Genomic DNA, 15,256 nt, shown 5'->3' on the forward strand with positions numbered 1-15,256 from the left:
GCGACGAAGGAAGGGGCACGAGGAAAATAAGGATGGGCGAACCATTCGGATTTGGCGGGGATGGGCCCAAAATTCCAAAATTTACGATGGCGCGATCGCAACGTCGGAAAAAGCTAATCCGAGGCCCCCGTCCCCGTGCCGTGACCGTCGCGCGTCAGCTGTCCGATACTCCGATCTCAGGCCTTTTTTAGTCCGAAAAGTGAAAAGTTTTCGGTACTGTAGCATTTTCGTTTGTTTGTGACAAATATTATCCAATTATAGACTAACTAGGATCAAAAGATTCGTCTCGTGATTTCCAGCTAAAATGTGTAATTAGTTTTTGCTTTCATCTATATTTAATGCTTCATGCATGTGCCGCAAGATTTGATGTGACGGAGAATCTTAAAAACTTTTTGCTTTTTGGGGTGAACTAAACAAGGCCTCAGGTGGATTGGATGCCAGCTTTCGTCACCTCGCATGGGCGCATGGCGATCCCTTGTCCACGCGAGCACGCCACGGCTACGACCACCACGAGCTCCCTCGCGGGCGGCTCTCGGGATTACCGTATCGCCTCGCCGGGTCGTGATGGCTCGCGCGCCGTGGGCCGCACCGTCGACAACGACCCAGAGTATTTTTTTCGTAACAAAGAGAGAATCACGTGGACAAATCGGATGGCAAAGGTCGACGACTAGACGGATGTAGACTGTAGAGAGACGATTGTTGCCGACTGTCGAGCGAGCTTTCAGGACAGTTGCATGTGGACCCGAACAATCACCCGCGTCCGGTGTCCCTACGCTCGCTGCTGTTCCTCCGGCAAACATTCAGGCGTGGCGTGCAGTGGCGGAGTACGCTACATGGGGGGGGGGGGCTGGGGTGGCTGCAGCCCCCTCTTGGACTTAAAATTTTTTTAACAGATTTTATTTTTAACAAAAGACTTTATGTATTTGATATTTTTTATGTTTATTTTATGAATATTTGCTTTTGAGCACTTTGAATCAATATTGAATTATTAATTTTAGCTATATATCTATTAGTGTACTGGATTGAGCGAGAAAAAAAATTTAGTTATGTTATTTAGCTCCCCTCTTGGTCTGTTTTTGGATCCGCCACAGGCTACATTCAGGCGATGCACGAGCCAGAAACGTTAAGGTTTTTTTTTTTTTTTTTTTAGCAGGACCCAATGTTAGGTGGTCCACTCTCCGAAGCATGATTGCTGCTCCCGAAGAAAGATGCAGAGGCTAGAAGCCCAGAACAGAACCGTCCAGTCCAACGGCAGAACCGCGGAAAGGCCCAGGCAGTCCGCGGCCTCAAGAAAGAGCAAGCGGTCCAGGTGCGCCGTACTTTGCCGTCACATGCATACCGAAAGGAACTAGCCGTTGCAGCTAGGCCGGCCGGACTCGGGGACCCGGACTGGACGCCGCGTGACGGTCGGTCCCCCGACTCCCTGCCACGCGGTGGCGCCTGGATCCAGCCCGTTGGTTTCCGAGGAATAGCACTCCAACGGCAACACGTGGCGGGCGGCGAGTCTGCCGGCCGCCGCGGCGGGGTCAGTGTGGAACTGGCCGTTGGGGCTTGGGGCGGCGGAGATTTCAGGACTTTCGGTGCGTGAACAGGGACGATAGTTCGCGACACTGCGACTCGTTCCGCAAGTCCGCTCACCGCCCGCGGAAAAGTGCCGGGCGCCACCGCGCGCGCGGCAGCTGCTTGCTCGCGTGAGCAGGGCTAGCTAATCCACTGTTGTTACGGGCGTGTTATCTGTTATGTGATCGAGCACGTCTCTAAATGCTACTGGAATAGTTAATTAAAGTTTGGTGGAAAGACAAGTCTTGATGGGACAGAAATATACTATTAGTAGCGAGTGATTACATAGGCTAAGATCGACCAGATGGCGATGGCCACGTTGCGTTTCTTAGCCAAGATGGCCCTGCCTGTTAGGCTATGGATGGCGATGTTTAGGGGTAATTTTAAATTTCCTTATAAAAAGGCATTATTATCCATGTCTTGCAAGTTTTTTCTATCGAGGTGTTACGATCTAATTTTGGCTAGAAAGTGCAGTGTTCTTTTGATAAGTACAGAACAAAAATACTATATAAACCAATTTTGTTTTTCTAATCAATAACATGGTATATCCTCTGCAATTTAGATTGATATGAGCTATTCATAGTACCACAAAGATTAAGACATGGTAGTCTATTATGTTTGGACTAGACCAAAGAACGACAACCACAAACCGCGCCTAGGTGATCATTTACGTTGTGGAACCTATAGAAAAACACTGCACGAGAGCTTCCGACAACAAAACGTAGACACCAACACAAGTAGCAAGCTTAATTTAACAAGACACTATACTACTATATGCCATGACGCTTAGGTTAGAACATGTAAATAGCTAGCATGTAACATAGCGACAAAATTCAAACTCCAATTGCACTGCAATTTGTTTCTTCTTTTTAGCTTTTACCTTTTCTGTTAGTTGAGAATGTAAAACCAACATATAAACCTATTATGCGTGTTCCTTTTTATCTCTACTTAATGCAAAGACAGAGCACCTGCCGTTTTATGCTAAAAAATATATACTATAACATGTTTTTTTATGAATTGATGATTATACAAACAACAAATAGGATTATAGATCGTTCTATTGTTTTATTGCCTAAAAACCAGAACTCATTCGCCTGTTTTCTAACACAATGCCTGTCATCCGCTAGCTATATATGCTAAACAAATAGCAAGCATCCTACAAACGTTCGGGGGTAGGCAATGTGGATGGTGACACGGTGTAAACAAACCAAAGAAAACCGTGAGAGCCAAAGAAAGATACCAACCCCAAGCTCCATCCTAACATACAGCACTGTACCAACCCAATCTCACTGGATCGCCCAACGATTAACGACGGACGAATCAATCAACCACACCACGGGTCGTCCTCGTCCACGCGACGCCACCACGCACACGGCGCCTCCGTCCTCACGCTTATTCTCACCGCCCACGCAGCCGGCCACGCCCCAGCTCCCAGCCCCGTCCCAGCTCATCATTTCGCTCCTCGGACGCGGGCCGGCGGGGGGCAGTTTCATCAATAATCGCCTTCGCCCTTTCGCCTTCCTTCCTTCACCCGGACGCAGCACCGGCCAACCAAATAAAAACACGCCGCGCCGCCCCGACGCGGCGCGCTCCGTCTTCCTCCCTCCTCGGTCCCTGCCTTCCAAATCAAAACCAGCCTGCCTTGCCAGCCGCCGCCTCGTCCTCTCCGTCTGCCATCCTCCCGGCATCGCCCTCTCCCTCGCCCTCACCGCCTCGGAACCCTAGCGGATCGTCATTCGTTCGCGCGCGCCCCGCCCCGCCTCGCCATGGAGGACTTCGCGCGCGCGGTGGAGGACGGGCTCAAGCTCTCTAAGCGGCTCGTGCTCCCGGGAGGGCTGCCCCCGCCGCGCCCGCCGGCGGGGATGGAGCGCACCGTGTCGGCCGCCGCGGCGTCGGGTCCCGACCCGCGGCTGCTCCCCACGGCGCCGATGGCCTACGCGGTGGTCACCGACCCGGCCGCCGTCGACACCCCCGACGTGCCCAGCTACCAGCCCTACGTCTACGGCAACCTCGACCCGCCCGCGCTCATCCCGCTGCAGATGAAGGAGGTCGACCTGACCGTCGACTGCGCGGTCGACACCGCGCACGTCACCCTGCGCGCGCGCTGGTGGTTGCACTGCATCACGCGAAGCCGCGAGTGCGACGTGCGCCTCGTCGTCCCCTTGGTCGAGCAGGTGAGCACGATCGGGTTCTGTGCTCTGTTGTCGCGGTGTGGCATTTCGCATTCTCTGTTTTTTCCCCTGATTCCGTTGAGTGTTGACTTGTCTCGTAAGATTCAGTTTGGTGGGGGCTCAAATGATTGCGGTTGTAGTATAACCAAACCGTTTGACCAGAGCGATTGGGTCAGGAAGGCCCATGTATTAATTTGATTTTCGGTGTATGGACTTTTGCCTTCTATTGCGTATATGACCTGTAAGGTAATGCTATTCGTTTACAAACATGACTCACTTGATGCGTTTGTACCTAGTTGTCGCCTGTGTTGTTGGGTTGGTTTGTTTCGTTTACCACTGTTTTTTCATGTGTTTGGATCGATCTTCTTGTTGCTATGTTATTGGCTGCGACCAATGATTTGCTCTGTAAACTACAGATATCACTAAGGCTGGGTTCATGGATTCTTAGATAAGCAATATGAGTGTATTCCAATATAACAGATTGGTGTATTCATGCTTTAGATATAACAGAATAGTAATTTTCAGTGTAGTTGCTTAAGCAGTTAAAAGTAATTCTTTGCTTTGTCCATGGGAAATGAAACACTAGAAGGGAAATGTTGGTTCCGCGGAGAGGTAACCTGATTTTCATAACAGTCAACCTGTTATGCAATGGGCAATCTTGCTCATTGTGCACTGGGGATCATCTTGTGTTCCCATTTGGATGCACATCACATTGGATTGCTTGGGCTTTGATTCAGCATCTGTCAGTGACAGTATATGTGATGTTCCTTAATCCTTAACACCCTGTGGAATACATGCTTTGCAAAATAGAAATTAATTTTGATATTCAAGTTCTTATTCTCTTTTAATGACTGTTGCATGTCATTAGGTCCGTGCAAGGTTGTCATCTTGCCTGCTTTCAGGGTTGACAAGGACTTGGATAAGATAAATACAAAATATTTCAAGCACTTGCTTGAACACTAGGTTCTTGTGAAACAGAGATATTTTTTATTGATTGATGTTGTGATTGCTGTGGATGTTTTTTATCGATTGATGTTCTAATTGCTCAATTTAATAACATGATAGGTACAAATAACAAAGAATTTCCCTCTCACCATTTGTTTATATGCATTGATTTCATCCATTATTGATAGACATCACCATAAAATCAAGCCTAGCATTGACTATCTTGCATACTTATGTTGTTAAGAAACATCAGTTTCCATTTGGATTGGTCTCAACCTAAGAACGGTTTGGCTAATAGGGTTCAATTCTAGGCGCTGAGGTTGCTATCGGAAGAAGATCATATAATACCCAAGTAATCGAAGTAGAAGACACTTTGGAGAGTCATGCAAAAATTGAGAGCGGTGGCCTTCTGAAGCCACATCTGTTTTTCTTGACAATACCTCAGGTATGTGCTTTGGTATCCCCAGTGCCTTGTTTTTGACGATTGGAGTTTGGAAGTGCTATCATGCTTTGCTGATTTGCTGCTTGTCTCATTCATCAAGGTCGAGGGAGGAGCAGATATTTATGCTACATTTCGATGGTCTCAGAAGTTGCTCTATGACAGTGGGCATTTCTCTGTTGAAATACCTTTCCGTTTTCCATACTTTGTCAACCCATTACCAAAAGTTTTCATGAAGAGGGAAAAAATTCAGTTGACTGTGAACAGTGGTTTCAGTAAAGAGGTTTTGCTGCAAGGAACAAGCCATCCGTTGAAGGTGATCTAATTTTATTAACTGTCCTGATGTGCATTTGGAGCATTAGGAGTTCTGCAGAGGTTTGATCTTCTGGATTTTTATTTTCATTTCAGGAAAAGAGTAGGCAAGGAGATAAATTGTTTTTCCATCATGAAGCCATTGTTGAGAATTGGTCGAGCAAAGATTTCAACTTTTCATACAGTGTGAGTTTTTCTGCATTGATGTTCCCTACAGGCCAATGCCGAACTATCTTGCGAGTCTAGCTCATCATGATATTCAGCAGATAATAGTTTATAATCTTGCTGAATATTCTGTCCTTTGCCTAATTTAAATTTTATGTTGACATGTGTAGGTTTACTCAGGCGATTTGTCTGGTGGTGTGCTTGTGCAACCTGCAACATTACGTGACTATGATGAAAGAGATATGTTCTGCATTTTTCTTCTACCTGGAAGTGGCAACAGAAAGGTTAGTTGTTGCTACTTGCAACATTATCTTGATTGATATCCCTGCACTTGGAATGTTATCTATTTCAAGGTCAGGGATGTCAAGCTGAAATTCCTTTTAAGCTGCATGGAATTTTAAAATGAAACTCTTCTAAATCGTCATTCGCCTCTATTCTCCTTTTAGTACCTTTACAGCCTTTTAGTACCTGTTTTGGTTCATTGGCTCAGAAGAAGTTCATCATCATGTTGCCCCTTTGTATTTCAAGAAATATGCCTTCATGGTTCTTTATCTCATTCGAGCTATTTCAATAGGTATTCAGAAAAGCAGTTGTGTTTATTGTTGACGCAAGTGGAAGCATGCAAGGAAGGCCTCTTGAGAATGTCAAGCGTGCAGTTTCTACCGCTCTTTCAGAGCTTGTGGAAGGGGATTACTTCAACATTATAACATTTAATGATGAGCTTCACTCATTCACTTCCTGTTTAGAGCAAGTAAATGACAAAGCAATAGCAAGTGCAACTGATTGGATGAATGCAAACTTTGTTGCTGAGGGTGGCACAGATATTATGCATCCTTTGAGTGAGGTATGGCATTTTGAACAACTTCAGTTGGGATTTTTCTTATTTTGTAATCCGGACTTCTCCTGTTTTGTTATTCATACTGGTCATTTCTTCATGCAAGGCAATGGCATTACTATCAAGTGTTCATGACACACTTCCACAAATTTATCTTATTACTGATGGTTCTGTTGATGATGAGCATAACATCTGCCAAACTACAAAAACTGAGCTCACCAACAGAGGGTCTAAATCTCCCCGAATTTCTACTTTCGGACTAGGTAATATTATTGTGACTTCCGATCAACGCAATTTTGTTAGTACCTTAGTTCTTGACTTGAACTAAAGTTCTGCCTTATTTTACCTATGGTCTTCTCAGTATTTTTATATACAAGTGTTAATTCCTGTGCAAACAAAAACTGTGCGTAATTTAATAGGATTGTTAACTCTGTGATTTGTGGCTATTGTGAATCAAACAATGTTTTACTCTGTCTTGTGTAGTTCGTCAAATTATGTTTTGGATAGCACATGTTTTCTATTTTTTCTGATGTTGTGACTCGAACATGTTAGGATCGTATTGCAACCACTATTTCCTGCGCATGTTAGCTTCAATTGGCAAGGGACATTACGATGCTGCACTTGAGACAGGTACCTGCTGTTCTTGTCTTTGCATTATGATCTGGCTTCATGTACCTTTCGTATTATCGTTTATGTATAATGAGTAAAGGATATGGTATGACCTCATGATTCCATTGCTTGTTGATGTATTGCAAATATAAGATGTAATCAGTTCTAGCTGTGGTTATATATACATTTTATCCAATTTCCTTAATCTCCTTGACATGTCCAAAAAAAATTATTGAACCTTCTTGCTTTGTATTCTGGGTCGTCAGAGCTAGCAAGCTTTTTTGTTCTCATTTGTTCTGTTCGCATTTGCTCTAGTTTTTACATGTTACAAGATCTTTATTTTAATGTGTACACTATGATCTAAAGTTCAATAAACGGAATTTAGTCTGTCAGAAATCACCACTATGATTGCTATATGCAATGCATTGGACTAGTAAATATATAAATATATGGTTTTAACCAATTTTTCTACTGAATCTGTTATCCAGCATCAATCGAAAATCGGATACTTAAGTGGTTCAGGAGAGCATCAAGTACAATTGTGGCAAATATCTCCATTGATGCTATGACACATCTCGATGAATTTGAAGTGAGTTAGTTTGATTGATTAGTAATTATACTTATTTTATTTTAAATGCTTGTGACAGTACAACTTCATAAAACTACCTTAGCATGCTTAATTGTGGAGATGCAGGTGTATAGACTAAAAATTGTACTGTATAATCCATGATAAGTTCTTCATAAACTTCTATGTCAATAAAGAAACTACATGTTTTTAGGCCGGGTTGGTGGCCAATCAAGATTCTGCATATTTTATCTAGAACACGCAAGAGAGCTGCATATCATTGTATTAAGAAGAAAGATTCTGCAAGTTTTGCTGGAAGAGTACCGGTTTTGGTTGTCTAATTGCTGTTCTCTTATTCGTATTTAGGTGGATTCTGAGTACATTCCAGACCTTTCAGCAAATTCTCCTTTGTGTGTATCTGGAAAATACCAAGGGAAATTCCCAGACACAGTTAAAGCTAAAGGTTACTTAGCTGACATGAAGGAAATCTCAATTGAACTGAAGGTTCAACAACTAAAGGAAATACCTCTTGACAAAGTAAGATGCTGAAGCTAATTTTTTTGTACATTATGCTTGTGACTTCTCTACTTGAGTTTTGACTTAGGACAAAACTATATAACATGATAATGCAGCCTTCTTGATCAATCAAAGTTTGGGTAGCCAACTAATGCATCACAAAAGCACTCTTGAGAGTTGAGAAAGTGTTTCCGCAAAATCACATGTTCTTCTGGACAGTGGACACACCTATATTAAAACTCAATTTTTAAAAGCTCCACTTGGTGGGACTGGTTTTATTTATGTTGACTGGAATATGTAATCATTAAGAAATTTAGTTTTGAACTTTTGTGAAACCATGTGTGTTATTTTTGCGAAAGTTTTCTTGGAACCTGTGCTTTTGAGATAGTTTGCTCAAATATCTGTAATTTTCCCAAAAAATATTTATTCATTAAGGATCTTTTTGTATGAATTTCAGGTATTGGTGACAAAACAGATTGATCTTATGACAGCAAAGGCATGGCTTTCTGCAGACAAACAACTGGAGAGAAAGGTGCGGTATTTGGTCAGACGAATGATTGCACTAGGGTGTGTTTAGTTTATGGCCCTAGCAGTCCAAACAAAAATTTGGCCATGCCAAGTTCCTTGGCTGTTTGGTTGTATGCCAAAGTTTTGGTGGCCAGCCAAGCCAAATTCTGGTCGACAATCTATAGGGTGTGATTGGTTTCACAGATATGGCTCAGCCTGGCCGGTGGAGTGTAGGAGTTGGATGTTTGGTTGGCTGGTTATCCAACTGGGCCGGGTCCAAGTGATGCAAAATGGCCCAACGAGCCTGGCTCAGCTGGTGCCTCTTTCGTACGTTACCTGTTGAGTTTTGTGTGCATCCAAACAGCATTTTGTGTATGGTTTGTCTCCAACGAACGGGGCAACTGAATGTCCAACTTTTGCATGGACCGGACCTGGTGGGAGGGGAGCCTGCTGGCTGGGACAGACCAGGCTCAGAATCTCAATGAACCAATCACGCCCATAGTGAACTCAGGTGGCCAAAATGGCATTCCAATTTTTGGCTTAGCCACTGGAAAAAAAAAGGAACAAATTTTGACCGGCCAAAGCATGGCCTTTTCTTTTTGTTTGCCTGCACCACCCTTGATTTCCTTGGCTTTACAATTGTCCTTCTAGACCCAAAATCTGATCTCAGTGTTATGTTATTGTGTCAATTGAAGGGCAAAGTAAGAACTCAAAATGCAATGCTATTTACTGTGACAGAAACTATAAATAAACAAGTTTGTTCAACTTCAATCTGATTTGCCAAAGACTTTAATATAATGAGTAGTTTACTTTTACCTTGGTTTTCTCTCTCACATGTTTGAATAAAAGGGATTCTTCTCAATCTTGCAGGTGATTAAATTAAGCATACAAAATGGTGTTCCATCAGAGTACACAGAAATGACCTTACTTCAAACAAATCTGGATAAAGTAGACGGAACACAAAAGGTAATTCCAACATGTTATTCTTCGATGATGTTCATTCTCTTTTGGTGTAGGGGCTTTCATGAAATTACTTTAGATCATTTAGCTCATAACTATTTCTTGTTGTTGGTCCGTTGGCTGCAACTACAAATAGTTTGATGTGAAGGGACTTCTTGCTGAGCTTTGTGTACTTGAACAGGTCAAGCAAAAACTAAAAGGACAGAAAGGCAGAGATGAGCAACGGATCCTGATGCACGGCCTGAAACTGGGATTCGGTAACAAAGACGCTACAAGGGAAAATCTCATCACAGGATTTGGGGACAGGAATCCGGCAGAAAAACTTGTGATGCTCCATAAGGGAAAGGGTTGTTGCAGCAGCGTCGCTGACTGCCTCTGCTGCATGTGCTGCATCAAGGCATGCAACAGGATGAATGACCAGTGCGCCATTCTGATGGCACAGATCTGTGCCGCACTAGCGTGCCTTGGCTGCTATGAGTGCTGTTCAGAGGTGTGCTGTGGAGGGTCAGAGTCGTAGTAGGAAATAGGGAAACCCAGGAGTTGTGTTTTGTATATTGTTATGGAAGATTGGAGATTTGGACTGTACATAATAGAGTTCGCGGAAGCCAGGTTGTGGCTTGTGGGGCGTGGATGAAATACAAAATATATCAGCTTAGATTGACGATCGGTCTTGGTTGTACATTGTCTCCGTCCAATCGTTCTGATTTGCTCGTGTTACATGCAATGCGAAAGAGGGATGACAACTCACTAGGGCTGCTGCGTACTTGTTTCTGAATATCTAGCTTATCTAGCTGTTCAGTGTTGGGAGTTGACAGGCTGTTTTGACTCCCAGTCACGGCTAGCCACTAACTCCCAGTCACGGCTAGCCACGCCGCTAGTGCGTCGCCGTGAGGTTTTAGGAAAAAAAATTGAATAGCAAACACTGTTTGGGGTCCAGTTTTAGGGAAAAAATGAATAGCAAACGCAATCAAACAGCGGCCATATTATCTGTTGCTTCGGTAAAAGTCTGTTCGCTTAGTTGAAAAGTTATGACTGAAAATATTATTCACTAACGATTTGTTAGTTGAAAAGTTATAACTGGAAATATTGTTCACTAACGATTTGTTGCGAGAACTGTTCACTAAATTTGTTACGAAAGAAAAACAAAAACACTGCTGAATGGTAGTTGTAGCGTGCTAAAAAAACATGCCCGATCATTTAGTTTAACCGTAACTCCTGGATTTGATGCTGATTGCTGAACATCTGACCCAAAGGGTGACACTCGGAAAACTGCAAAGCCCGTCAACAGAGAAGTGCAAGTAGTAGTACGTACACGATAGAGAAAAAAAAAGCTCCATTATTTTGCATCTACTACAAAGAAAGAGTTGGGTGCCATGCACGGATGCACATGCAGGCAGCTGCAGCTGCAGCCTATGCAGGCGTGCGCCACCTCTGGGACTGGGATCTCGCCCCTGCGGTCACTGGGCAGCCAATGGGATGCCGTCCGTGCGATGCGAGAGGCGGGACAAGTGTCACGACAGCGTGCACGGCCAGGGCTCCCCGTGTCGGGCTGACACCTGTTTGTTAATGACCGGTCCCTCCCCGCCTAAGCACCCGGATTAACTAGTGGAGCGCCGCGAAGTGCCCCGTAGATTACTCCCCACGAGGTCCTCTCCTCCCGCCTGATTGCCGGGGAGCGGGAAGGAGGTCCTGATGGGCCGCGCGCGACCCCCGACGACGGCCGACGCGCCGGAGGAATACAATAGGAATAGGAGCCGAATGGCTGGGTGCGTGCGAGCCCACGTCCGCGCGCTGGGATTTGCCTCGAACGGACGGGCACGCACCACGTCGGCGAAGGCCATTGGCTGCCGCGCACAAGACACCTGGGATAAATTCCTCTGCTTTGACAGTGCGCACAGGGCACCTGGGATAATTACTGCTCGGGGATACTACGCCTGTAGCATTGGGCGCCGGGGTCGTCGGTGCGTGCTTTGACAATGCGTGCTTTGGTTGGAGTAGTACGAGCACGAATGACGATGGCAAGCTCGAAGCTACTCCGATCCTACGTATGCCGAGTACTCACTCCATACCCATAAACATAGTCATAAAACAAGTTGTTTGGATAAGGTTTGAGTCAAATATTAAAAATATAAATCATGAATAACTTTTAAGTTGTTAAGTTTTAAAATATCAAAACCATATTAATATTTTTGTCTTCAAAAATACTTTCATAAAAATATATTTATACTAATTTTTTATAAATATTTTCATAAAAAACAAGAAGTCAAAGTTAGATTTTGGAGACCATGTCATTGTCTAAAACAACTTGCTTTATAGGTATGGAGGGAGTAAATAGTTACCGTGGGAACATCCATCAGCAGGTACCGAGACGCGAGACAGTGTCATTGGCATTTTACAGCTGCAAAAGCCAAAACGCCGGATGGCATATTGACATGTGTGAGCTTGAGACACGCAGGAGCACATTGGATCATGCATGTATATGCACGGGCAGAATGCCCCTGTAGCGGAACAAGAGAATGCGCACTGATCCTCTATCTTCTTCAAATTTGTGGCAAAAGCACCTCAGCAATAACACGCTAATGTAGTAATGTGGACACTTTAATAAGTGTTAGGTACTTTCTACCTTATATTGGAATCTGTCCAGCTGGTGGGTTTGAGTTTCTAACTCAACTGACACGAATGCTCACATTTACATCTAATTGTCCTTTTTTAGTGTTAGATTGTGTTCTCGTTGAAAGCGAGAGACAAGCGTATGATAATTTTGTCGATCTCAAGATTTACAAGTCCAATCTCTTACAAGTGATGCTCATATAATGTGTGTCAGCACCATTGTGTTGTTTTACTAAACAGCAAAACAAATATATTGCTTCATTGTAGATGGTTCCCCAAGCGTAGGTGTTACACTCCCACATTAATCCCATCACCAGAAAGAAAAAAAAATACTAAGAAGTTTCGATCAAGGAAATACAATAGGATTTTTTCTTACAATGCTTATTTTGGTGAAGTCAAATTACAATTTTATTTTCTAACTGTAGGTGGGCATTTTGTCTGATGCTTATTGTTTTGAGAGAGAAAAACGATGTTACTTGGATGAAAAGTATTGTTGAAGTAGTACTGAAAAATAAGGCATAAAAAAGTATATGTTCTAATTAATGTCCATGATTCACCTCGGCAGGTGTAAGAAACTCCACATTGATCCCAGAAACCAGAAATTAAAGCTATGAACTTTCTTACCAACATATTCTCTACTTCACTCAAGTATAGTAAAATAAAATTAATTAACATCCCATGTACATGTAAGAACGTAACTGGATGCAACTGTGCAATTTGGCCACTACCATCAATATCTAGCTAGCCCTGGGTTTAGCCTCCCTAACCCTATTTAATTCAGGGGGGAGGGGACCCTGGTTGCATCCAAAGCCACTCTCGATCGACTCTCTTTTCTTTCACTGAATATGCTTAGCTTCTCTCTGGTCCTGGAAATCTCCCGATGAATATGTAGTGGATGCATAGCCAAGTCGGCGGCGTCCTGACTGACCAATCACAGGACACCTTCAAAACCCCTGGAACCAATCGTGCTTCTGTTGCCTCCCAGCCGGCGGCTTCCCTGCCGCTCTTGCAAACTGTCTCCGTGTCTCTGATATTCACAGGGTACTGCTAATCCTTCTCCGGCCGGGAGCAGTACGTGCAAGACATGGGGGTAAATTCCACTGAAAGCTACCTTTTGGTTTTCATCCACTGACAGCAATTCTTCTGTAAGTTCTTTTCTAGCTAGTGTACGTTCCGTGGTTAATTTTGCATTGTCTGCACTCTGCAGATCATTAACTGGATGCAGAATCGCTTCAATGGTAAACATGAGAAGAGGCGACCCGAGGCCACCGCCGCCGCCGCCGCCGCCGCCTTTAGCTCAGCTCACGGTGAGTGATTCCTTTCGTAGCACGGTGGTTGTTGTTTACCTCGCCTGCGCACGCACGTACGTGCGTTCTTCTTTAGCTTCGTGCTGACGAACGAACTGGCCGCTCGATCTTGCATTGCATGGCATGCATGATGCTGCATTTCTACGTCAGAAAGCTGCCGCCAAGACCACGGTCGCGAGGACAAGATCCCCACCGGCGACTGGCCGCCACAGGGCCTCCTCTCGATCGGGACACTGGGCGACGACCCACCACCGGCGGCGGGAGATGGAGGTGGAGGCCCGCCGCGCGCGTCGCAGGCCGATGTGCTGGACTTCACCATCGAGGAGGTGAAGAAGCTGCAGGACGCGCTGAACAAGCTGCTCCGGCGCGCCAAGTCCAAGTCCAGCTCCTCCCGCGGGTCGGGCGCCACCGACGAGGACCGCGCTAGCCAGCTGCCGCTCGACAGGTTCCTCAACTGCCCATCCAGCCTCGAGGTCGACCGGAGGATCTCCCTGAGGCACGCCGCCGGCGACGGTGGTGGCGAGAATGGCGAGTTCTCGCCAGACACGCAGATCATACTCAGCAAGGCCAGGGATCTCCTCGTTAACAGTAACGGCACCACCATCAAGAAGAAGTCGTTCAAGTTCCTCCTCAAGAAGATGTTCGTCTGCCATGGCGGCTTCGCCCCCGCACCGAGCTTGAAGGATCCAGTTGAATCAAGGATAGAGAAGGTAACGTACCTGTGTTATATTAGATTAGCAACGCACATGAAATGTATATGTCTGAGTTCATGTCTTGTCAGACAAAGTTTAAATGCTTCTCTCCTTTTGTTTTTTGAGTGCACACAGTTGTTCAGAACGATGCTTCAGAAGAAGATGAACAATGCTCGCCCGAGCAATGCTGCAGTGTCATCCAGGAAGTACTACCTCGAAGACAAACCGAGTGGGAGGATGATGATACGGGATGGGCATCACGATGAAGAGGATGATGAAAAGGGTTCTGACAGAATCAAGTGGGATAAAACTGATACTGACTGTAAGAACATATATGCTCCCTTTCCACAACACTATGCAGTATGCACACGATTAAATAGCATTGATGCATATAGAAACTTTATGCAATGAGCTCTGCCAGAAAGCATGGATCACTGAATGAAATTTCTTGAGCTTTGCAGTCATTGTTCTGGAGATCTAAATCATGAGGCTCGAGTTCAAGGCCATTGTGATATCAATTGTTTGGTAAGCTGCATTGAAACGCTGCAATTAAAAGAATAGATTGCCTGGCAAAGTTGTATGATATGATGACATTTTTTTTGTAAGTTCATTATTGCTGGTGCTAAAACTTTGGTGTTTGATCTTTCGCAGCGAATGATCTAGTGATGATGGCCTTGACTCAGAAGACAAATCCCATTAAAATAGTGCTGACAATAATCCCTATTGAACGAATATAATGTTCAGTTGAACAGCGAAACGATCAGACGACGGGATATATATACTTAATGCACCAGGGTGTAATATACTGAATGAAGATCACAATTCACACCTACTATACATTGGCGGGCTTGTTCAAGCGTCACAATGGAGCTGTTTATAGGAAGAATTCTCAGCTTTGTACTTTCCTTTTCCATCTCATCTTCAGATGCCAGATATGTTAATCTTCTCCATATATATACTATCAGACATGTTGTAGTTCTTTCTCATCCTGTGGGCTAATTAAGAGAAGTGATTTCAATTAGTTAACGTAACCCTGATGATAAATTAATCTTATTCAATTGTG

At 44.4% G+C, this 15,256-nt stretch overlaps 2 protein-coding genes across 2 annotated transcripts; both read left to right on the forward strand.

Moving 5' to 3' along the window:
• Positions 3,000-10,303, forward strand: LOC8060680. Its single transcript, XM_002460964.2, has 13 exons — positions 3,000-3,734; positions 4,975-5,121; positions 5,219-5,431; positions 5,524-5,613; positions 5,763-5,876; positions 6,167-6,436; positions 6,534-6,690; positions 6,980-7,057; positions 7,525-7,625; positions 7,968-8,138; positions 8,575-8,649; positions 9,495-9,590; positions 9,766-10,303. The coding sequence occupies exons 1-13, from the start codon at positions 3,327-3,329 to the stop codon at positions 10,099-10,101; spliced, it is 2,256 nt and encodes a 751-aa protein (XP_002461009.1). The 5' UTR covers positions 3,000-3,326; the 3' UTR covers positions 10,102-10,303.
• LOC8079182 lies at positions 13,015-15,179 on the forward strand. The gene is made up of 6 exons (XM_021454791.1): positions 13,015-13,284; positions 13,402-13,501; positions 13,652-14,211; positions 14,329-14,515; positions 14,655-14,718; positions 14,845-15,179. The coding sequence occupies exons 1-5, from the start codon at positions 13,279-13,281 to the stop codon at positions 14,672-14,674; spliced, it is 873 nt and encodes a 290-aa protein (XP_021310466.1). The 5' UTR covers positions 13,015-13,278; the 3' UTR covers positions 14,675-14,718; positions 14,845-15,179.

Source organism: Sorghum bicolor, chromosome 2 (genome assembly GCF_000003195.3).
Source record: "Sorghum bicolor cultivar BTx623 chromosome 2, Sorghum_bicolor_NCBIv3, whole genome shotgun sequence".
NCBI lineage: Eukaryota > Viridiplantae > Streptophyta > Magnoliopsida > Poales > Poaceae > Sorghum > Sorghum bicolor.